At 41.7% G+C, this 23,312-nt stretch overlaps 1 protein-coding gene across 2 annotated transcripts; it reads right to left on the bottom strand.

Annotated features, from left to right (window-relative positions):
* Window positions 1–19,133: 19,133 nt before the first annotated feature.
* LOC122101184 (polypyrimidine tract-binding protein 3) lies at window positions 19,134–21,510 on the bottom strand. Of its 2 annotated transcripts, XM_042671522.1 has the most exons (2): window positions 21,286–21,336; window positions 19,134–21,106 (listed from the first exon to the last, which is right to left on the bottom strand). In XM_042671522.1, exon 2 carries the CDS (start codon window positions 21,092–21,094, stop codon window positions 19,736–19,738), a length of 1,359 nt encoding a protein of 452 aa, XP_042527456.1. In that variant the 5' UTR covers window positions 21,095–21,106; window positions 21,286–21,336; the 3' UTR covers window positions 19,134–19,735. The 2 variants fall into 2 exon arrangements, with proteins under 2 accessions (XP_042527456.1, XP_042527457.1); XM_042671523.1 differs by having other exon boundaries at window positions 19,134–21,510.
* Window positions 21,511–23,312: the final 1,802 nt, after the last annotated feature.

The following is a 23,312-nucleotide window of genomic DNA, read 5'->3' as shown; positions in this document are numbered from 1 at the left end:
TTCCTTTGGGGTCACTGAGGAAGAATTTGCCTCTGGCAGGTTCCAGGCTGGCAAGTAGAGTAAGCAGAGCCCCCTGGGCCTGAAATACAATTCTTCCAGGAGTCCACAAAGACAAGCAAGAAAGAGAGAGAGAGTGGGGGGAGGGAGAGACAGAGAGAGAGAGAGAGAGAGAGAGAGAGAGAGAGGGAGAGGGAGAGAGGGGAGAGAGGGAGAAAGACAGAGACAGAGACAGAGAGGCAGAGAGAAAGAGACAGAGAAACAGAAACAGAGAGACAGAGACAGAGACCCAGCGACCGATGGAAAGACACACAGAGGAAGAGATGGAAAGGGATCGAGAGATCCACAAGTCCAACTAGGTCCCCTGAATCAACAATCAGACAGACAGACAGACACACACACACACACACACACACACACACACACACACACAGACCAACCAACACACAGGCAGAGAAGAGGGAGATGGAGTGGGAGCTAGAGATCCACAAGTCTAACTACACCAACTGACTAATCAGACAGACACATAGACAGACAGACAGACACACAGGCAGACAGAGGGAGAGATGGGGGGGCGAGAGATCCACAAGTATAACTAGATCAACTGAAACAACAGACAGACACACAGGCACACAGGTGCGCGCGCTCACACACACACACAAACCAACACACAGACAGGCAGACAGAGGGAGACATGGAGGGGGAGCAAGTGACCCATTAGTGTGACTGATTAGATCACCTGAATAAACTATTCCTTCCCTGTTCTCATGTATTAAGGTAGACTATTGGTATGGAGTTCTTCTTGTCACCAAACACAGGTGAGGATTAGTGACTTCTACACTTCAATGTAGGGACTCTTCGCTTAGGGTCATTGATTTCGATCATTGAATAAGAATTTCTTTTTTTTTTTTTTTTTTTTTTTTTTTTAAATTTTATTTTATTTTATTTGAGAACATACTGTACAGAGGGGTTACAATTACATGGGCAGGATAATGCATACATTTCTTACCAAGCATTGCATCCTCCTCCTTTATTTACCCTTCACCTCCCTTCCCAGCCTCCCCCCTCCCTCCCATCCAATCATACCCCCCCTCCCCCCCCCCCACCGACATTGTAAAGCTGGTTTTGACATTACATTTTGTATTTCTCATTGTTGCAACAGGTCCACCTGAATCCTTAAACGACTTGTTTGTCCCCGTCTCCTCCACATGTTATACTGACATCAAATATAGTGAAAGCAGGGGTTACACTGTGGGGGAGGGACATACAAAGCAACAAAGAAATAATCTTATAAATGCATTAGAAACACATGCATGAAAGAAACAAAAACATTAAAATACATATTTGAGGTTTTGTTTTCCTAACATCACATTATCTGACTTTTTCTGCTTGACTCATACCTATACTAGATATTGCAAATAAGGGAAACCATGGGACCTATGTTTCTTTGGGCCTGGCTTACTTCACTTAATATAATTTTTTCCAAGCCTTTCCATTTCCTAACAAATGGGGAAATGTCATTCTTTCTGATGGAGGCATAGAATTCCATTGTGTATATATACCACATCTTCTTGATCCATTCATCTACTGAGGGGCATCTGGGTTGGTTCCATGTCTTAGCTATGGTAAATAATGCTGCAATAAACATAGTTGTGCTGGTAGCTTTAGTGTGGCCTTGTTTGTGATCATTTGGGTAAATGCCCAAAAGTGGGATTGCTGGGTCGTTGGGGAGCTCTATGTGGAGTCTTTTGAGGAACCTCCATACTGCTTTCCAAAGTGGTTGAACAAGTTTACATTCCCACCAACAATGAAGTAAGGTTCCTTTCTGTCCACATCCCCTCCAGCATCTGTTGTTGTTAGAGTTCTTGATTTTTGCTGTTCTAACTGGAGTGAGGTGATATCTCAATGTTGTTTTGATTTGCATTTCTTTTATGGCTAGGGATGTTGAACATTTCTTCATGTGTCTATTGGCCATCCTTCTTTCTTCTTCAGAGAAGCTTCTCTTTAAGTCTTTCGCCCACTTACTTATTGGGCAGTTGTTTCTTTGAGGATTTGTTGTTGGGTGGTTTAATTTTTTGAGTTCCAAGTATATTTTAGATATGAGACCCTTGTCCGTTGTATGGCTAGTAAAGATCTTCTCCCAGTCCGTGGGCTTTCTATTGATCTTGCTAGCTATGTCATTTGCCCTGCAGAAGCTCTGCAACCTTATACAATCCCATTTGTCCAGCCTTTCTTTGATTTGTTGTGTTTCCGGGTCTCTATTCAGAAAATTTCGGCCTGAGCCAAGGAGACCCAGGGTTTCTCCTATTCCATCCTGTAATGTTTTCAGAGTGTCTGCTTTGAGTTCAAGGTCTTTGATCCATTTGGAGTTGATTCTGGTGCAGGGTGATATATAAGGATCTAGCTTTAGTTTTCTACATGTAGTTAACCAGTTTTGCCAGCACCATTTACTGAAGAGGCTGTCTGTCTTCCATTCTATTTTTTTAGCTCCCTTATCGAAGATTAGATGGCTATAGGTCTGTAGGTTCATTTCTGGGTTTTCAATTCTATTCCATTGGTCCTGAGGTCTGTTCTTATGCCAATACCAAGCTGTTTTGATTACTATGGCTTTATAGTAGAGTTTGAAATTTGGTATTGATATTCCTCCAGCAGTATTCTTTCCGTTGAGGAGCGTTTTTGCTATTCGGGGTCTTTTATTGTTCCATATGAATTTTTGGATTGCCTCTTCTATTTCCTTGAAGAATGAGGGTGGAATTTTGATAGGTATTGCGTTGAATTTGTAGATAGCCTTGGGCAGTATTGCCATTTTCACGATGTTAATCTTTCCAATCCAGGAGCATGGGAGGTTTTGCCATTTTTTAAGTTCTGTGTTGATTTCCTTTTTCAAGATTTTAAAGTTTTCATCATAGAGGTCCTTCACTTCTTTAGTTAAGTTAATTCCTAGGTATTTTATTTTTTGTGAGGCTATTACAAATGGAGTTGCTTTCCTAATTTCAGCCACACTTTTCTCATTGTTGGCATACAGAAAAGCCATTGATTTTTGGGGGTTAATTTTATAACCTGCTACTTTGCCAAAGTTTTGAATCAGCTTGAGTAATTTGGGAGTGGAGTCTATGGGATTCTTTAAATACAAGATCATGTCATCTGCAAAGAGGGAGAGTTTTATTTCTTCTTTCCCTATTTGGATCCCCTTTATGTCTGCATCTTGTCTTATTGCTGTAGCTAGGCATTCTAATACTAGATTGAAGAGAAGTGGAGAGAGTGGGCATCCTTGTCTTGTTCCTGAGTTAAGAGGAAATGGCTTTAGTTTTTCACCATTGAGTATAATGCTGGCTGTAGGTTTGTCATATACAGCCTTTATTGTATTGAGGAATGTTCCATGGATTCCTAATTTTTCCAAAACCTTCATCATAAAGGGGTGTTGGATCTTGTCAAATGCTTTTTCTGCGTCTATTGAGATAACCATGTGGTTCTTATTGAATAAGAATTTCTGGAGGAGCACTCTGGTGGAGTTTTATGGAGTAAGAAACAAGCAGGCAAGCAGACAACCAGACAACCAGACAAAAAAAAAGGCAGACACAGACAGACAGACAGACAGATAAGGACATACTCTAACACAGTGTGGGTACTCTTGAAGATACACAAAGCACAAAGCTCCTTGACTTCCTGGGTGTTTTCAGGGTTAAAGTGCGTGGGGGCGGGGGGGATGTGGCAGCTGAGTTATGCACAGATAGTTGTATATCTTTGCTATAATCTGAATTTCTAGATGTTTGGGGCATTACTTTACAGGTAAGGAAAACAGATCATTAACACTTTCTTTCTTTCTCTTTCTTTCTTTCTCTTTCTTTCTTCCTTTCTTCCTTCCTTCCTTCCTTCCTTCCTTCCTTCCTTCCTTCCTTCCTTCCTTCCTTCCTTCCTTCCTTCTTTCTTTCTTTCTTTCTTTCTTTCTTCCTTTCTTTCTTTTTCCCCCGCTCTCCTTTTTCATTATTTTTTGGGGGATGGGAAATCCTGGAACTTGAAGTCAAGGCCTGAGCACTGTCATTCAGCCACTCAGTTTTTTGGCCCAAGTCTAGCACTGTACCACTTGAGCCATAGTGCCACTTTTGGCTTTTGTTGTCTATGTACGTGATATATATATATATATATAAAGAAACACACATATACAGTATATATGTATATATATGTATGTATACATACATACATATATATACATATATACATACACATACACATATATGTACATATATAAATACACATACTCATTTATTTATACATATAGGTATGTATGTATAAACACACATATATTCATTTATTTATACATATAGGTATATATGCATACATAAAAACATATGTATTTATACACATACGTATATACTTATATATAGTGTGATACACACACTGTATACTCATTGTTTGGGCAAAAGCACAGAAGAAGGGAGCTGCTCTTTTCCTTTCCACCCCAAACCCCACCTATTAATTTTCTTTCCTAGTAACTGTTCATTTATGAGGGACTGAGAAACAAAGAAAATAGGATGTGTATGTGACTTCACTGGAGCCATTCATTAGGAAGCTGTCTGGCTGTCTTTTTCTGAATTCTTGGTGGTACTTTCCCAGGCCTCATTTCCCCCTGGAAATTATCTTGCTTTCCTCTATGTTCAATTCTAGGAAGGCAGATAGGCGAGTTAATGCAACATCTTTGCACAAAGCTGGAACACATGGCCACCTCGCCTCACAGGTACACAGCCTAATCACCTCATCCCGAGGGTCCTCCGTCAATAGTTTCTTAGAATGATTTTTATTAATTTAGTGGCCTTACTGGGGTTGATTTCAAGGCCTCAACTCAGGCAGGCCTGCTAGGGGTGTGAGTGTTTGTTTCTTCTTCTTTATTCTTTTTTCTGTCAGGGTGCTTAAGTCATTGCCATGATGACATTTACAAGACAAAGGAAAGTTGCCTAAAGTTCCCTGAGGAGCTGACTGGGGTGCCAGTCTTAAGCCAGCCCACCCCCTGCCCCTGCCCTGAGTCCTCTGCAGATCACTCTGGCAGTGTGGCAGGTGGGGCGTCCATCCCTGAGCTTCTTTAACTTCATAAGGTGGGGAGTGGATGGACCTCCCCACCCCTCCCCCCACCCTCTTTACTGTAAGGTCCTCTCCTGGATGGCTAGCAGACTCCACCCTCCTTGCAGCAAAGTCTTCACCCAGTCCCTGCATTACCTAGGCAACTGGGACACCTGGAAGGTCACATCTGCATCCACTGAGGTCACATCTGAATTTGATGTGGCCACATTTTTCTCTGCCCATACCCTAGATAAGGCCTAGCCCAGGCCCAGACTCTCTGCTCTCTCTCTGCTCTTTTCTAGCTCTTTATTTTCTAGCTATTTTCTCTCTTTTCTAGCTCTATATTAGGTCTTTTCCCCAGCTCTCTCTTTCTCTCTCTCTTTCCCAGCTCTCTCTCTTTCCCAGATGCTCTCTCTCTGCTTTTTTCTAGCTCTTTTTTCATTCTTTTCTCTCTCTTTCCTCTCCTTCCCAGCTCTCTCTCTTTCCCAGGCCTTTCCCAGCCATGTGGATTGCCAACCTTGCCTGGTCCCAGCAGACCTACTGAATAAACCTACCCCTTATCTGAATACCACATGTGTGTTGCTGTTCTTAACTCGGATACCTCTTTTTAAAAACCTAACATTTACAAAACTGGCCTCTTTTGCACTTGGGCAGGAAAAGTCAGCTCTCTGTTTTTTTTCTGCTGGGGCCCTCCCTACCTACCAGCAGCAGACATTGACTTCCTGCTAGCTGAGGTTGTCAGACTACTTCCACCCACCCCCTGCGGGTAGTATGCTGCCCAAGCCTGCCAGGGACAGAATGAGAGAGGCTAGCAGGGAAGCTGTCATGCTTGCCAGTGCTCTGCCCTCTGCTCCTCCGGGAGGCGTGACTGTGACAATGGGATGTCCCAGTGGCAGACCCCTAAGTTCCCACCCTCTGGACAGTAAAGACAGAGGGGAAGGAGGAGGTCAGGCTTCTTGTCTCCTCTCCATATTCCCACCCAGGTCAGGCCAAGCTCTGCCTCTCTTCTCCCTGTCCCTGTTCCCATTCCTCTAAAGGAGTGACAATAGAAACCTGTCCCTCTGTTTTTGTGATTAACATTGCACAAACATTCAAAGAATCTCAATTCGGTCAATTCGGTTAGAAGCCCGTTAGGTTTCACTTCTCAGGCTTCTACGTACTGTGGCTTCCATTTCCATTTTTGTCGGGCACGAGGGGATGTTGTCTCCCTTCCCTCTCTCTTTTGATTTTTACAAATTGTTAGGGTAATGGTGACATGCATAAGGGTTACAGTACGCCAGCCTGCACCTGTGGCTCATGCCTGTAATCCTAGCTGTTCAGGAGGCTGAGATCTGAGGATCACAGTTCAAAGCCAGCCAGGGCAGGAAAGTCACCAGACTCTTATCTCCAATAAGGCACTAGAAAATCGCATGTGGTGCTGTGGCTCAAGTGGTAGAGCACTGGCTTTGACCTGAAGAGCGTAGGGCCAGCTCCCAGGCCCAGAGTTTAAGTCCCACCACCCACAAAAAAAAAAGAAAAAAGAAAAAAGGAACGGTTACATTGCATAAGTGTGGTAAGAAGAGTAATTTTTTGGGGGGGGGTCCAGTCGTGGGTCCTGAACTCTGGGCCTGGGCGCTGTCCCTTAGCTCTTCAGTTCAAGGCTAGTTCACTTCCAACTAGTGGGGCCACAGCACCACTTTCGGCTTTCTTTCCTTTTGCTTATGTGATGCTGAGGAATCAAACCCAGGGACTCAGGCATGCAAGGCAAGCGCTCTACCACTGAGCCACCTTCCCAGCCCTACTTTTTTATTAATAAAATTTTTTTTGTCGTTCATGGGGACTGAACTCTGGGCTTGGGCGCTGTCCTCGTGCTCTTCAACTCAAGGCGAGCGTTCTACTGCTTGAGCAACAGCACCACTTCCGGTTTTCTAGAAGTTTATTGGAGATAAGAGTCTCACAAACTTTCCTGCCTGGGCTGGTGTTGAACCGCGATCCTCAGTTCTCAGTCTCCTGAGTAGCTAGGATTATAGGCATGAGTCACTGGCACCCGGCTAATAATTTGTTTTAATTTTGAAAATACATATGGAGGGGTTACAATGACATGAGCAAGGAAATGAATACATTTCTTATCAAGCATTGTTGCCTCCTCCTTTGTTTCCCCTTACCATCCCTGCCCTCCCATCTTCCCCCACCCCCAAAATAAGAGTACTTTATTTTGTTGGACAGTTTCAACCCTTCCCTGGCTCTCTCACAGATTTTCCCTCCCTCAAGTTGTGTTCCCCACCCACAGGTTGTGTCTTCACTTCCAACATAGTGTCTAGTGAGTGCCACTGCTGTACTTCTTCACTCTTGGTCCCTCCATTTCTTGGCTCTCATGGAAATAGATGAAGGAAGAAACAAGGGGGAAAAAAGTAGAGAAAACAAAGCAACATCGACGATAACAAATACAAAGAAAGGGGAAGACTTCTTGTTATATGATCAGAGGTATAAAGGCATTGCACTTTGGTGAGCCTCGTGTCTTCAATTAAGCAACCCAAAAGACAGAAGTGGAGTTCTGGCTCAAATGGAAGAGTGCCAATCTTGAGCTCAAGATCCAAGGGACAGCACTCAGGCTCTGAGTTCAAGCCCTAGGACTGGAGCGTACATGCACGCTTGCGTGCACACACATACACACACACACCACCACCACAACCACCACCCACACCCTGTACCCCTTGATCTTTGCTGCTGTTTCCTACCACACAGGCACAGGTATGCATGGCAACATGTAATCTACCTTTGCACTGCCACCACCACCACCACCAACTATAGCAACAGTCTTCCTAGGCTTCCCCTCTCCCCCCACCTCCGGTCCCCACAGCATGTTCATCTCTGGCAAATATCAGATAGGATTACAGTGATGAGGAGAGAGGAGCTATCTCCATGGATTGACTGTAGGGCACAGAGGACAAAATGCCAACCCAGGCCCATTCATAGGTCAAGCCGGGAAAATGTTTTTTTCATTTTCCGACTCTCTCCACACCCCATGATTTGTCTGTCTGTCTCTCTGTGTGATAGGGAATCTCTGGCCCGGGTGGGATGGGGTTTGCCATTCATGACCTGTGTGGGCAGGGATGCTGGGGCGTATGGGTGTGTGTACCTGGGAGGGGAGGTGTTCCTTCCTCACAAGACCTTCCTAAGTGTGGGTTCTGTTTTGATCGATCTTGAGTCTGACATTTTTTCCCTTGTTCTGGGGTGCAAACTATTGGACATTTCATGGAGTGACGAGTGATTCGGGGCTGATGGAGGAGGCTGGCGAAGAGAGTAGTGATGAAGTATTGCCAGCTCTCTTCTGAGGCTTTATTTACAATAAAACAGAAGAAAAAAAACAGCAAACAAGGAAATTTTCTTGAAGGCAGGGCCGAGTGGAGGGGGGAGGGGGGACCGCAGGGGGTGTGTCTTTACTTTTTGTTATTTTCTAGACATGGTTATCCCTTCTTTTGCTTGCTCCCCCAGTTTCTCCCTTCACATCCCTGCCCACCAGTTGCATAGGTGATTTTTCCACACAGTGCGTGTCAAAAACCATATTGCTTTGGGTTGCCCTGCTTCCCTCCATTTCTGCCCCCCTTTCCCACCCTACCGAAAAGAAAAAGAAAAACCCAAAGTTCAAAACAAACGCTGCTGCCACCCCTGCCGCAGCCAACTATAGCAACAGACCTCCTAGGCTTCTGTATCCTGGAATTCATTTGGATATTACGTCTTACGAGCAAACTGTACCAGTTTATTTATGATTGTAATTTATAAACAGTAACAGAAATGTCTTTACCTCAGTATTATGAAAAAGGGTCCCATTGGCTGAAGTGGGTAAAAAAATGAGACTTGGGAACATTTCTGAAGGAGTGCCAAGAAAATGGAAAAAATGCAATGCGATAGTTTAGGGAGAGTTATAAATATCAATTGCTGCACTAGGTGCAATTTCATGCAAATGTCTTCATCCACTGAGGTAAACTTTTTATATACATATCAGAATAAAATTTCTTGAACTATATAGTTGTAAGTTCTTCTCCTGGATGGCGAGAAGACTCCACCCTCTTCACAACAAAGTCTCCACCCAGTACTTGCATTACCTAGGCAACTGGCACAGCTGGAAGACCTCACATCTTCATCCGCTGAGGTCACATCTGAATTTGATGTGGTTACACCTTTCTCCTCACTTACCCTAGATAAGGCCTAACCAAGGCCCAGATTCCTTTTCTTTTCTAGCTCTTTTCTCTCCCTTTCCCAGCTCTTTGCCAGCTCTCTTTCCCAGCTCTTTCCCAGCTCTCTTTTCCAGGTCTTTGCTAGCCACGTGGCGTGCCAACCTTATCTGGTTCCAGCAGGTGGTCTGAATAAACCTACCCCTTACCTGAATACCAAATGGAATTGTTATACCAGCATTCGGGGACCCCCAGAAGACCAGAGACCACGATCAATGTAAGCAACAAAGAACCAGTTTATTGCAAGCTCGAGCTTGGTCCTCCGTGCACATGGTAACTGGTGACGCTAAGAGGCCCTGAGGATAGAATCAGCACAGTTTTTATAGTATTGAACAAACAACTTTAAGGAACTTTTACATAAGAAATTACATGACTGGTTAACATTTAAAGCAAGCTAATCTGGGCAAATATGATTGGTTGACCTTTACAGAAAAATGTCCTTGATCCATAGCTTGACCGAAAATGGTTACGAGTCACACCCGGATCAACAGAATGCATGGCATGTCTCTCCCTGGGCTCTGAAGTACCGGTTTGTCAGAAACTCTTAGTCCTAGGTGGCTGGGGGGCAACACCACTTGGGGGCTAACACCTGCCTTAAGCAAACGCCATCTATGGCTCCAAGAATTGTGCATGGCTTTCTGTCATAAAATCCTAGCATTGGGACTAAAGTGGATCACAAGTCAAGTCACAGAACTGAGATGGAGTGTTAAACAAAAATGGAGTTGCTTAGGTTTCTTAAAACATTATATTTCTTCCCTAGGGCCTTACTGCCCTGGCCTCCAGGAAGGGCATTGCAGCTGTGGGGAGAATTCTGAGGATTTTGCGCCCTTGGTCAAGGCTTTTACCAAGCATCTCTAGGCTCCCAGGCTGACATTCCAGTACTGATTAACTCAAACCAGTCACAGTTAAAATCATACAAAAACCATAAAATCATCTAGCTCAAAGCAATTCATACAGAAGCAAAAATGAGCAGTTAGTAATCATAACTTCTAATTTCTATTACATTAAGCATTAATCTTACTCCATGCCTTTTAATAAATTCATTCAGGTGGTACTTGCCTACTTTGACGAGGGCAGCCCAGTTTTTTGCCTCTTTCACTCCACTCCTCAAGGTTTTAGCAGATTTTTTTAGCAAGCAAAGGTACAGAAGTGACAATGGATGTTAGGGGCTGTCTATATATTTTTACGTTCTTCACATGGTGCTGTTTTACTCGGCTACCTGTTTTTATAAACTTACCAATAGTCTTTTATTCACTTGATTTCCCTTAAGTAAATTAAAATAACTGGCTGGTGACAGGGTACATCTAGATATTTCTATCGGTCCCATAGAGATAATCTGTTACATTTTAGGACATGGTAGATTATATTTGCTATTTCCCCAAATAGACTTTACAAAATGAAGTAGGCCCTGAGAGGAGCCTGGTACAGGTTCTTTCCAGGCTTTGCCTTTGTTTTAGCGGTTTTAGGAAGAAAAAAAAACTAAACAAGGTTAACTCGACCTTGGTTCCATCCAGCCCAGTTCTTGGAATGGAAAGAATGCCTCTAAGGTTCCCCTCCCCTTAACAACTTAACCCACCTTCATTGTTCTGTTAAGGTCTGAATGATTAAACAGATAGCCAGTAATCTGGCTCATACTGGCAACATTCTGAGCTTATCATAAACTCCACCTTTTTCACCTGTTTATGTGAAACTCCACTAAACTCCTTTGTGTATGGTTACTGTAAGCTCCAACTTACCGTTGAATTCGTGAGTCATTTAAACCAAAAGTTTAAACAGCCATTATGTGACAAAGTGTAACCTCATTGGCCACCTGCATGTGGTCTAGTATGATCTTTTCGGTGTGTGACAACCTCATTGGTCACCTGCATGAACAGGCTTGACCTTATGAATTTTGCCTTTAAAAACCTAAGTACGTGGGCTACTCAGGGTCGCAGTATCAGCACCCGAGCCTGTGCTGCGGCCCTGGCTAGTCAGTGTAGGAACCTTCTCAATAAAGTTGCTTCTTTATTAACAACTTTGTTGCGGTGGGCTCTGTCACTCCGGACGACTAGGTGGGCTGCCTGTGTGAGTAAGGGTCTTCCTACTACACAAAAGCCATCTGTGTCCCCAAAGATGTTTCTGGACCTCTCATCATGTGTGACTAAATAGGCCTCAGTGAATTAAGCTGAGAAAGCTGCAAAACAAAGCAGATCACTTCAGTTATGTAATATTAAGGGCATAAAAGCAGCTTTATACCACTGGATCTTTATTGAGAAGATAGAATAAAAAGAAGAGAAAAATATTTGAGGATGCAATATAAACCAATTGAAATGTATCCAACAGATGATCTGGCTTTTAAGTGGTTATTAGTGTGATCATAGACCATCATCCCAAGAAAGATCAATCGGTGTTTTCAGAAATATCCTAAACCAAATGTACTTGTAATAACGACCAATACCATTTTTACAGATACATTTCTATCCTCCTAATTCCAACTTTAATCCTAACATGTCTAGTTATTATAGTACATTCACAGTTGTGCTACTTATAGATATTACGTCTTATGTCTTATCTGCAATATCTTAAATGTTCAGAGAAATTACACCTTCTGACAAAAGGAGAGTATATGTGTCACACACACACGGGGACACACACACTGTGTTTGCCCAGAGTGCTGTGTAGGTTACTATGTCCAGTTATAGTTTAGGTCTAGTATCCACATAGGAGAAAAAACACGTGCTGTTGGTCAGTCAGTCGGTCTGTTTGTCTTTCTGCCAGTCTGTCTTCCTCTGGCATCACCTGTTCTTGGTTCTTCTGGCTTCCACAACCCCCCAACCCCTGCCCCGCTCATAGTGCATAGGTCTATTTCCCTGCAACTGACATAATCTTACTCCTATTCTTTTGAGAATGGATGAATAAACTTTTACCTTGTGGATATTATACACACACCGTAACGTGTGTGTGTGTTTTTGTGTGTGTGTGTTGATGGAATAGGGTGTTTGCCATGCCTGACCCCCTGGCTCTGCCTGTCTACCTATCTGTGAAGAGATGTGTGTCCTGGCACACTTCTGCCTGCATATGTTCCCATTGCAAACCCCAAAGAGAAGTATGCCTGGTCTGTGGGTTCTAACCATGCATCACCACCGGGAGATAGGATTGCCCCTCTGACCCCTCCACTATGTTTGGAACAGGGCCCCTATTCTTTCCCTGTCTTTCCTCCTGGGGTTTCCTACCTGCCCCCTCTCCACACACTGTGCACTACCCTGCTCAAGTCCAGGTCCACCACAGTCATGTGAGTGATGATGCCTCTACCCTCCAACATACGTGTCTAGGGTTTAGATTCCTCACCTCATGCCCTGAACTGCTCCAGAGAGAGTGGAAAAGCCTATTAGAAAAGGCTAGCTGTCTGGACAGATTTGAGGAGGAAAGATCAGAAGGCCATTCCGTCTGGTGCCCGGGATAAGTGTCCCACGGGTGCCACCTCCCCTTCCTTTCTCACCCAGGGGCTCTTGTTTGACTTTCCTGTCATTTATTGATGCGTGAGTGGACTCACACTTCCCATTGCACTGTCACCATAGTTTTCCAGACCTGTGTGTGTGACGTACCTAACATCTCTGTGTTAGAAGAAACCTCTCTCTGGCCTTCCCCCTCCCCTTTCCCTGTAAGGGGTCGAGTGGGGACAGTGTGTTGTGCAGGCAGGTGAGGCATGCAGCCTCCTCTGGACTAGCTGTGTTTGAGCTCCTGGCTCATGAATTTCACAAGTGAGCGGGGTTCCTCCCAGCTTGTCTCTTCCTGGACCTGGCCCATCTTTGGCAGTGTTTTCTCATTTCCATCAGGGGAAAAAGAAAACAAAACAAACAAACAACCAAAAAAAAAAAAAGAACGGGTAGGCATACAGTGGGACAAGCTCTCACTTGTGCTTTTCTGGAAATGTTGGGGTGGGGGAGGGGAGAGGCGCCATGTGTGGCAGAGGTCATGAGGGCAGGCTGGCCGACTTTGCCGCCCCTGTCTGCTTGGGACCTATCCCGGATTCCCAGTTTATCGGCAGTTTTCTCAGGTTCAGACTGCTTTGTTCGTGCAAATTCCATCTTGGTTTCACTTTTTTATTTTTATTTTTTAATTTATTTTGCTTTGTTCATTACTCATGAACAGTGTCTGTCCTGGCTACGTTTATCCCAGGATGGCCCTCTCAGAAGCTGCGTTCCTGGGCCACTGCCTCCCAAGTGCCATGTGGCTGTCTTCTCCATACCCTTGGTGTGACTAATGTGGAGATGTTGCGATCTCCTTCAGGCCCAGGCATAGGTTGTGTCAGGTGAGGTACGGACATTCATTGCGAATGGGACCACTCTTCTCGTTCTGCCCGCGGGCCCCTGCCCTCACCGTCCCACCATGCCTGTTGTGTGCAGGAGGCAGGGGTGCAGCAACCGGGTCTGGCTGGTCTCTCCCCGCCCTTGCCATGAGGTCGGGGACTTGTACTTGCTGGAGTAGGGGGGTGCCCTGATCTTGCCCCTCTCTTCCCATGACTTGTTATCAGCACAGGGGTTGGCTCTCTCCACGGAAAGGGAGGTCAGTGTGAAAAGCCACACCTTGCTCTGCCTTCTTGAGGTACTCCCAGAACACTCCTGGTTGGTCTGTTCTCTGAGGTGCAGAGTGCTTAGAATCCCACCTTGGCCGGCGGGGGGAGGGAGGGGAGGAGAAGGCAGGAGACAAGGGCATGGGGGAGAGTGCAACACGCAGCAGGGAAATCCTTACAGTTGACTGCCTACCCTGCACCCAAGTGACCCTGCTGGCCTTCACTTTCATTGTGCCATGGCAGCTTTGGCGCAAACCCCTGACTTGAGCGCATGGGTTAGACTCCTTGGTCCATGTTTAAGGATGGTTCAGGTGGTTAGCCAACATTGCTGCTGACCCCATGCACTTGCTTGTTACGGTATAGTGGTGTAGTAGCTGAGGTCTGTCATGTCTACTCAAGAAGCTGAGATCTGACGATATGGCTTCAAAACCATCCCAGACACAAATGGTCTCATGAGTCTTTTTTTTTTTTTTTTTTTTTTTTTTTTTTTTAAGAGAGTACAGATGTCATGACATTTATTAAAAGGCATGCTACAATGTTGTATGTGTTAGGAAAAGATTTAGAGATATCAAGTAATAGTAGTAAGCAAATACAAACTGAAGAAAAACTGAGTATATTATAGTGTACAGAAGCTTGAATTAACCATGCACTACGCATTTAGAAAATATGTTTTAATATTTTATCTTCTCTCTGCATTTATAACATAATTCACTTCAACAATGACAGAATCCTTTTCTTCCAAAGCCACAAACTGTATTACAAATGAAAGCTGGTACTGCTGCTTATCAAAATATACAAGACAATTGATGTTTCATATAAAACCACTTTACATGTTAACTTGTTCCCAAAAACCATTTTTCTTTTTTTGGCCTGGTTTTAAAAAAACGTTGTTATAAATATTTACAGCATTTTCTTCTGTTAGATGAACATTCTTACAAACAGAAAAAGGGATTTTAATGAACAGACCACGTAAAACACAAGACAATGTCAGAGACTTCTAGCTGTGCTATATTTTTTCCTTTAAATACAGTACTGAAAATGTCCTTCAAACCCTTGTTCATCCTCGTCCATTCTGTTCACCTTTAAACTCCCATTTTCTCTAAGTAGTCTATTCACCTATAAGAAATAGAAAATAAAGGCCGCTCTGCACTGGGTCTTTTAGAAAGGAGCTTGGGGGAAAATGCTTCACAAGGAAAGAGTTAAAACCAGAACAGTCAGTCTTTGGTCAGAGCAATGAGGTGACATTTTGATGCAAACTTTGCTTGGTCAGCAATCTTTATAATTAGTACTTTCTGGATAAGGGATGAATTTTTAGAAGATACAGGTAATAATGAATGGTAATAGGAAAAAAAAAGGCCAGAGTATGACTTAACTTTTTTAACAACACCAAAAATATTTAAATATTTGTTCATACAACTACAACATAGATCCCAGAACTGAAAATAGCAACACAAAAATTTATTGACATTGTTAAAATAAGCTTGCCATAAGCAGCTTTCAATCTTGACTATTATCACCAAGGTCACTGGACCAGAGAAATATCCCTGTTTTCTGGAACACATGCCTCAGGTTGCAAAAGCTAGAGTGACTACTACCACAAATAGTTAAGAGCAGCTCTGTTCTTCAACCAGCACAATTCTCTATACTGAGTATTATGTGATAAAGGCCAAAGTGTAACTGAGATTGCATTCATACAGTTACAATTATTTGCTTCTATGATGAGTCTGTGGGACAACATTCTTTTAAAAACTATACGTATTTCCTGAAAACCAGAATACTGACACTACTCTCAAACAGGAAGAAAAAGTCAATTAAGACTACTGAAGAAGGCACATAAACTTTGGTCCTGTTATGTTTTTATCCCTTTATAAAAACCCCCAAATGAAGTTTAGTAGTTTTTTTAAAAAAAAATTTAAGCCATTTACAAGTAGCTGTAAAGATTTGCTCTGAAAAAAGACTGCAAATAGTCTTACAGATACCAAAACAACTCTTCAAAGACAGCTAAGCTACACCTTAAAATTGTGTACAGTCTAAAATTGTTTTAGCACAATAGTAGAATATCAGAAGTCTGGCAGTTTTATTCTCATTTACAACTGATCAAAGACAAAGGAAAGGCTAAAGAAAGACACTTTTTACAGAGTCATGCTCTTTTTGGTTTTAAAAATAGCAGTACACATTAGGTTTTCTAAGAGATAGGCTAAAAATTTGGCAAACTTAGGGTTTTAAGTGATTCATTAGAGCAAAAATGTTACTTTGTATCATTATTTCCCAAAATATTTAATGGGAACAGAAGGGAAAAGGCATGGTAGGAAATATACTCATATATGAACATTGTCTGATGGCATGGAGACTTGAGACATATCTATCAGATTGATCAGAGTCAGAGTACTACTAGCCAATTTTCTTCCTTTCTGAAACAAGTCATGCTCTGTAGTGAGGCTAGCTACTTGCTGTGTAGCCCAGGCTGGGCTTAAACTCAAGCTTACAGCCCCCCGCCTCCCCAGTGCTGAATTACATACAGGAGTATGCCACTGTGTCCAGCTCATGAGAGCTAATTCTTAAACTGAAATAGTGACGAAGCCTCAGAAGGCTGTACTCCATAAAAAATTAAGCAAGCAAAAACAGTGGCTCTAACATCTGAGTGCAAACATTACTAGAAATAACTGATTACAATATTTAGACCTAGGACTATGACATTCTATAGGAGCTACTGAGCAATTATGAAACTTTCCAGTAAGTTACTGAATAAGATAATTGTTTTTCTAAATTTATCTTACATAAAACACATTCTACTACTAGGTAAATTATTCAAATCTCAAAGTAAAGCATTTTGGCATAAATTGCTATTTGTTAAATGTATACTGCTATTTTTTAAGTCCTGAATATATATACTTTCTGTAAAAGTCAAGATAACCTTGAAAAGTGATATGACAATGCTCCTTAAAATAAAGTAAATAAACTTAAAAATAGGATACTACCACAGATCAAGAGCAATAGACCACTGCTTAGAAGGTACTGAATAAATGCATGCCAAAACAAAACTACACAGATTAAATTTTTTCCACCACCCTGATATTTAAAAAATCTTTTTACAAAACTACACCAACACAAATACTGTAGACCTCTATAATTCAAACAGTGAAGAGCTCAATATGGACCATATCCATATGCTACAGCTAATTTTAGACACAATCTGATGGCTTCAAACATGCTCTTTAAAACCCCCATTTTTCTATCTGAATTTGGTTAATTTTCTTTGTCAATAAATTAACATGTATGTAATGTGCATATGTACATACATTAGAAGAGTGTATGTATATACACTTATTTATACACACACGTGCACACACACATATCTACATAAATCCCTGAAAAGGATTCCAATGTTCTCTCCCAGATTTAAAGGCCATTCCCTAATTCAAAATTACATTCAACACCAGTATCATCCTCTTCTATCAGTAACTTTTGCTACACTTATGCTGGATGTTATGTGAATTATGAATTAATAAATAGTAATTGCCAACTCAAATCAAATGAAGCAATTCAATTTAACATGACACTGACAAATCAAAATAGTATCCATCTGTGTGGGGGAAGTAAATCTGGGGAGATTAAAAAACATTTTTTTTTTTTTACTACACCCCTACTCAGTATTCAGTTAAAAAGAAATTACACATACACGTTGGGGGAAAAACCTAAACAGATAAATTATTATACCCGTCTATTCAGCCAATGCTAAATTGATACATCTGAAAGATTTCAACTCAAGTATCTTCCTTCCTATTCTAGCTCCTGACCAGTCTTAGGTAAACTGATTTTTTCAAAAAAACAACCTATAATTATCTCTGTATACCTGTTTTTCTATAATTTTTTTAAAAAAGCAAAACAAACCACAGAAACAAAAACAACCCCTTTTTATGTTCAAATTAATGACTGGAACTGAGTAAAAAAGAATGAGATTCTTCTTTTAAAAATTGAGATGAGTTACTCTTTGAATGTGAAGTGTGAAAGGGGTGAAACAAAACTGATCCTTTTGACAATTTATACTTTAAATCTGATCAAGCATTGAAGGAACAGTTCCTTGCTAAAAAGAAACCATTTTATATTATACAATCACTGAAGCAAAACAGTAAAATGTACTCTTAACATTCAATGAAAACGAGAGTACAATAAACAACCTACCTTCTCAGACACCAAATATGTGGGCACTCAGCAACAAAGTTACATTAACAAAGCAAAGCAAGATCTAGCTTGAGTACTGAGAAGGATTCAGTAATCCTGAAGCAAATTCTATGGACAATAAAGATTCGACAACATCCAGAAACTGAGATTGCAGTTCTATAGTCCCAAGTCTGTGTATGGTAACTACAACAACCACAATAAAAAGTCTCCAAGTATGTACTGTTATTCCAAAACCATTTGTCTTATTCACCCCATCTCTGCACCAAAGCACCAAAAATTGGAATAGAAACATTACTTATTGAAAACCATTTTAAACTGCAATGAAAAAACTTTAAAATTCTTACCAAAACAGGGAAAGAAAAAAAACACTTATCAAGCCCACAGTATCTTTCAAGATATTTAAACTCTAACCTATTGTATTTTAAGCACATAATAAGGCACATAAGAAATTAAGTAAATACACAGTAATTTTGATAAAGTATTAAGAGATTATAGTGGTACAAAAAACCCTTGAGATTAAATTCTTTTTAAAAGAAGACCTTACCAAAAATAACTTTTAAAAAATCTGTCAAACCATATGATAGACCTGAATATTTTCCTTAAGACTGTAAACGTTTTTCTGAAAACTATAAAAAAGTAGTTTATAAGTAGGATTATTTTCCAAGATTATATTCTATTACCTGACAAGTGTCATTTTGAAATTTAAAACCTGATTTTTCTAATAAAATTACTAATTATTGACATCTTAATAGATTCTGGTTGGATTCCACTTAATATCCCTGGGGACAGTAAGATTTTATTTTTCCAAAGTCTTAAAAAGGTAAGGTATATAGCCGGTTACGAGTAGCTCATGCCTGTAATCCTGACTACTCAGAAAGGTGAGATCTGAGGATCAAGGTTTGAAGCCAACCTCAGAAGGAAAATCTGTGAGACTCTGATTTCCAATTAACCACCAAAAAACCGGAAGTGGAGATGTGGCTCAAGTGGTGAACTACTAGCCTTGAGTAAAAAAGCTCAGGGACAGTGCCTAGGCCTTGAGCTTTGAGTCTAAGCCCAGGTTGGGCACATATTTTTTAAAAAAGTAAGATATGCATTATTCAAAGGAGTGTCATACAGTGAACAGAAGAAACAGATGAAGAAAACATGCACATTTATAAATCGGCTTCCAATACAACTCAATGTGTTTATGTATATTAACTATCAATATAGATGGTAAATATTTAATATAATTTTCCAAGCAAACAATCTCCTACAGGGGTCAAAATTCTAAACCATAAAGTTAAAAACTTGGCTGTAAGTGGTTTAAATTACTTACATCAAGTAATTTTAAAAGTCTGCAATTGTCTAAATTTCTTAAAGTACAAAGGAGTTTATAAATGTTGTATAAGGCTGATCTAGACCCAAACTAAAAGAAAGTCTGCTCTCATGAAATCTGATTTATCACAAGAAATTACTGAAGAAGTATTTTTCCTGATTTTTTTTCCTTCCTGAAGGTTATTTTCATAGAAATCATGGTACAAAGGAAAAGCAAACCTTTGATTATTTATGGGAGCAAAGGGAAAAAAGGGAAAAAAAAAAAAAAAGAACATCTCTTGTTTGAATGTACTTGAATATCAAACTCTGAAGGAGTTATTTTTTGTTAAAGAGGCAGGATTGGTCTTGAGCTGCTTCAGTCTATGTCTGAAGGTTCTATTGTACTTATGGTCCAGTTTGAGGAGAAAGATTCACAGAGATGTCAGATTGTAGATTTTGAGAAGGAAACTCGGAGGTGGTGATTTTCTCCAAGATCGTGATTATGAAGCTCAATGAGGGCCTGGATTGCTTCTTCTACAGATCCCAACTGAATGAGTGCCATTTTGCGATCTTTCTGGAAGAATTTAAAAGCCTTCACCAAACATCCAGCTTCTGTGAAAAGGTTCTTCAAATCATCCATTGTAACAGAAGGGGGAATGTTTGACAGATGCAGAGTAGCTGATGGTGGAAAGATATTCTGGAAGTTTTTAGAACCAGGCTTTTTAAATCGATGCAAAGGACTATTGCTGAAATCCTTAGTCAGACCTTGGTCTTCTTGACCTTCTCGAGGAAGCTGAACTGCTTGGTGTTTGGAGAGTGTAGCACGAAGGACTTTTCCATAAAGTCTCTGACCACTTAAATGGTTCATTGCTAGCTGGGCTTGATTTGCATCTGCCATCTGAACCAAGGCATTTTCTTTCTTATTAAACATAATTTTCACTCGATGCACATCACCATATACTCCAAATAGGATAAAAAGCCCATGTGGAGTGATAAGATCAGGATTGAGGTTGGTGACCAGCAGAACAGAATTTCCTGGTATACCACTTGCCCCAGGAATGGGCATCCTCCCAGTGACCGCAGAGGATGTGAGTGTGAGAGGACCCAGGGCTCCAGGAACGGTTGGGACTGACAGGCCTGCAGCTTGAGGAAATCCAATTGTTGGGGCAAATCCAGCAGCCCCTGCATATGGTGAAGAAATTATACCTGGTGCACCAAAAGCAGCAGCCATAGGAGGTTCAAGAGATGGCTGACCATCACCAGTAGGAAGGTCTAAGCGAGTGAAGTCTCTGCTTTTATCATTATTATATTTCACATTAAGGCTGGTGAGCTTGGAGAAGTCAATACGCAGAGTGCAGCATGCATTATAGATATTCTGGCCATCCAGCGCCATTTTGGCATAATGTGCATTCACTGGGTCAGCATACTGAAGCAAGGCTTGAAACTGATTATTCTTTGTAAAGGTGATAATCTTCAAAACTGTGCCAAATTTAGAAAATATCTGATGAAGAACTTCTAGAGTAACGGGATAAAAGAGGTTTTCAATAATTATTCGGAGCACAGGGCTCTGCCCAGAGAGGACTGTGCCTTCATTGGAAGTAGCTCCTGGAAGGGCCAGGTTTCCTGACTGAATAGCACTCACAGCCTGCAGTGCAGCTTGGGTTCTAGCTTGATTAGGTAGATTGTCAGTTTTAAGTTCTCTGTGATTGGAATACTGAATATAAACAGGCTGGCTTCGAAGATGAGGAGTAACAGGAGTGTAATAGTTCACCATAGTAACAGCAGCTTCCTCAGAAGCCATTTCTAAGAAAGCCTGGCTTTTTCCTTTCAACATCAAAAGATTAGTTACTTTGCCAAATGGTAGACCTAATGATATGACCTCTGCTTCGGTGACATCACATGGAATTTTTCGAAGATGGAGAACACGGGAAGGTGAACAGGGAGGTCTATCTCCTTTAAATTTCTTGTTGTCATTCCCATTAGCATACACACCTGTAGAAGTAGAACTGTTCATGGTAGAAGGTCCGTTAACGACTCCAGAAGAAAGAAGCTCATCAGATCCCCGCCATCCATGGCCCAGACGGAGGAGCGCACCGTGCGCGGACGGACGGGCTAGCCGCGGCGGCGGCGGCAGGGGCAGGGCAGCTCCGGGGACCGGCGAGCGGCGCCTCTCCAGAGCCCCAGCCGGTCGGAGGTGGAAAGAGAGTGGGAAACAGGGGCGGGGACCAGGCACCTCTCATGAGTCTTTTATCTCCTATTCACCACTTAGAAAATAGAAGTATAAGCTGGGTACTGCTGACTCACACCTTTCATCCTAAGTACTCAGGATGCTGAGAGCTGAGGATCACGGTCCAAAGCCAGCCTGGGCAGGAAATTCCTTGAGATGCTTCTGTTCAGTGGCCCACTAAAAAACTCAAAGTGTGCTGTGGCTCAAGTGGTAGAACAATTGGCTTTAGCTGAAGAGCTCAAGGACAGAGCCCAAGACTAGACTTCAATTCTTCCAACTTCCAAGAAAAGAAAGAAAGAAACCTGAAGTGGAGTGCTGGGAATGTGTCTTAGGGGTAGAATACTTTGCATGTATGAATCCCTGGGTTTGATTCCTTAGTAACGCATCACTAGAAAAAAGCCTGAAGTGGCTGTGTGGCTTAAGTGGTAGAGGACTATCCTTGTATAGGAAAATCTCAGGTACAGTGCTCAGGTCCTGGATTCAAGCTACAGGACAAGTGTATAAACACAAATACATGTGCACACACACATACACATAAACACACACACACACACACACACACACACACACACACAAAACAGATACCAGAAATGAAGCTGTAACAGCAAATGGTACAACACTGAGCTTGTACTCTGAGCTCATGGTCAGCAGCCAGGTCCTGTGTTCAACCCCGAAACCTAGCCACCCAGGGCCCGACTAGGAGAGGTCAAAAGTTCAAAACCTGATGAACTTCACCAGCCCTAGATGGCAGGAAGCATTGTGATATTACACATGTGCTTAGATTTAGCAAGCTTCCAGAAACCTAGGGAGATACCTCAAGGCTAGCACTCTGCCCTTGAGCAATAGCCCCACTCATGGGGATTTTGTATTCCTGTGATCCCTCAGAAATAAGAGTGTGGTGGACTTTCCTGTCATGGCTGAATTCAAACTGGCATTCTCTACCTATCAACCTCCTGAAGAGCTAAGATTACAGGCAGGATCCACTGACACCTGGCTTTCTTTTCTTCTTGTTCTTTTTTCATTGTGGCAAGCTGAAATCTTCACAGTGTCATTCTAATGGTTTGCATTTGCAAGGCCTGGAGTTCAAATGTCAGGACTACCACCTACAAATGGAGGGAGATCATGAGAAAATCATTCCTATCCATGGGAATGCTTAATGGAATGTTATAAAAGTAACAATTAAATTTGCAGTTAGTTCATGATTCTCTTATAGAATGCCACACAAAAAGTATTGGATTATGTCTTTCATTCTAGCACCATGGTATGATTCTCCTAATTAAGGAATACTGACTCTTTTTACACCAATGCTTCAATAAGTATTAAACCATGATACTTCATTAAATGGAGACCTAATTTAATAACTAATAATTCATAATATATATAATTTAATATCCTCACATTGTCTCTCTCTCATATATAGCAAACTACACATCTATCTATCTATCTATCTATCTATCTATCTATCTATCTATCTATCTATCTATCTATCTATCTATCTACCTGCCACTACTATTGCCAGATTGTATGTCCTCAGCACTGGCTGGCTGCTCAGTTTGCCAAAGGCTTTTGTTCCACAACTGAACCATTCATGAATTGGGCATTGTGGGCTGTGAGTTCAAATCCCAGCATAGTCAAAAGTTTATATGTGGAGTCAGAAGCCAATTTTGACCCATTTTTTTTTTTCTTGGTGAAAGTCCTGGGTCTCAGTATGATGTAGAATCCATATGCAAATAAATCCATGTGATAAGACGTGATGAATGAAATAAATATTATATATGTAAAATACTAAATA

Source organism: Dipodomys spectabilis, unplaced genomic scaffold (assembly GCF_019054845.1).
Source record: "Dipodomys spectabilis isolate Male_0828 unplaced genomic scaffold, ASM1905484v1 ptg000638l, whole genome shotgun sequence".
Lineage (NCBI taxonomy): Eukaryota > Metazoa > Chordata > Mammalia > Rodentia > Heteromyidae > Dipodomys > Dipodomys spectabilis.
The sequence above is the reverse complement of the archived record's forward strand: the minus strand, read 5'-3'. Positions and strand labels throughout refer to the sequence as shown.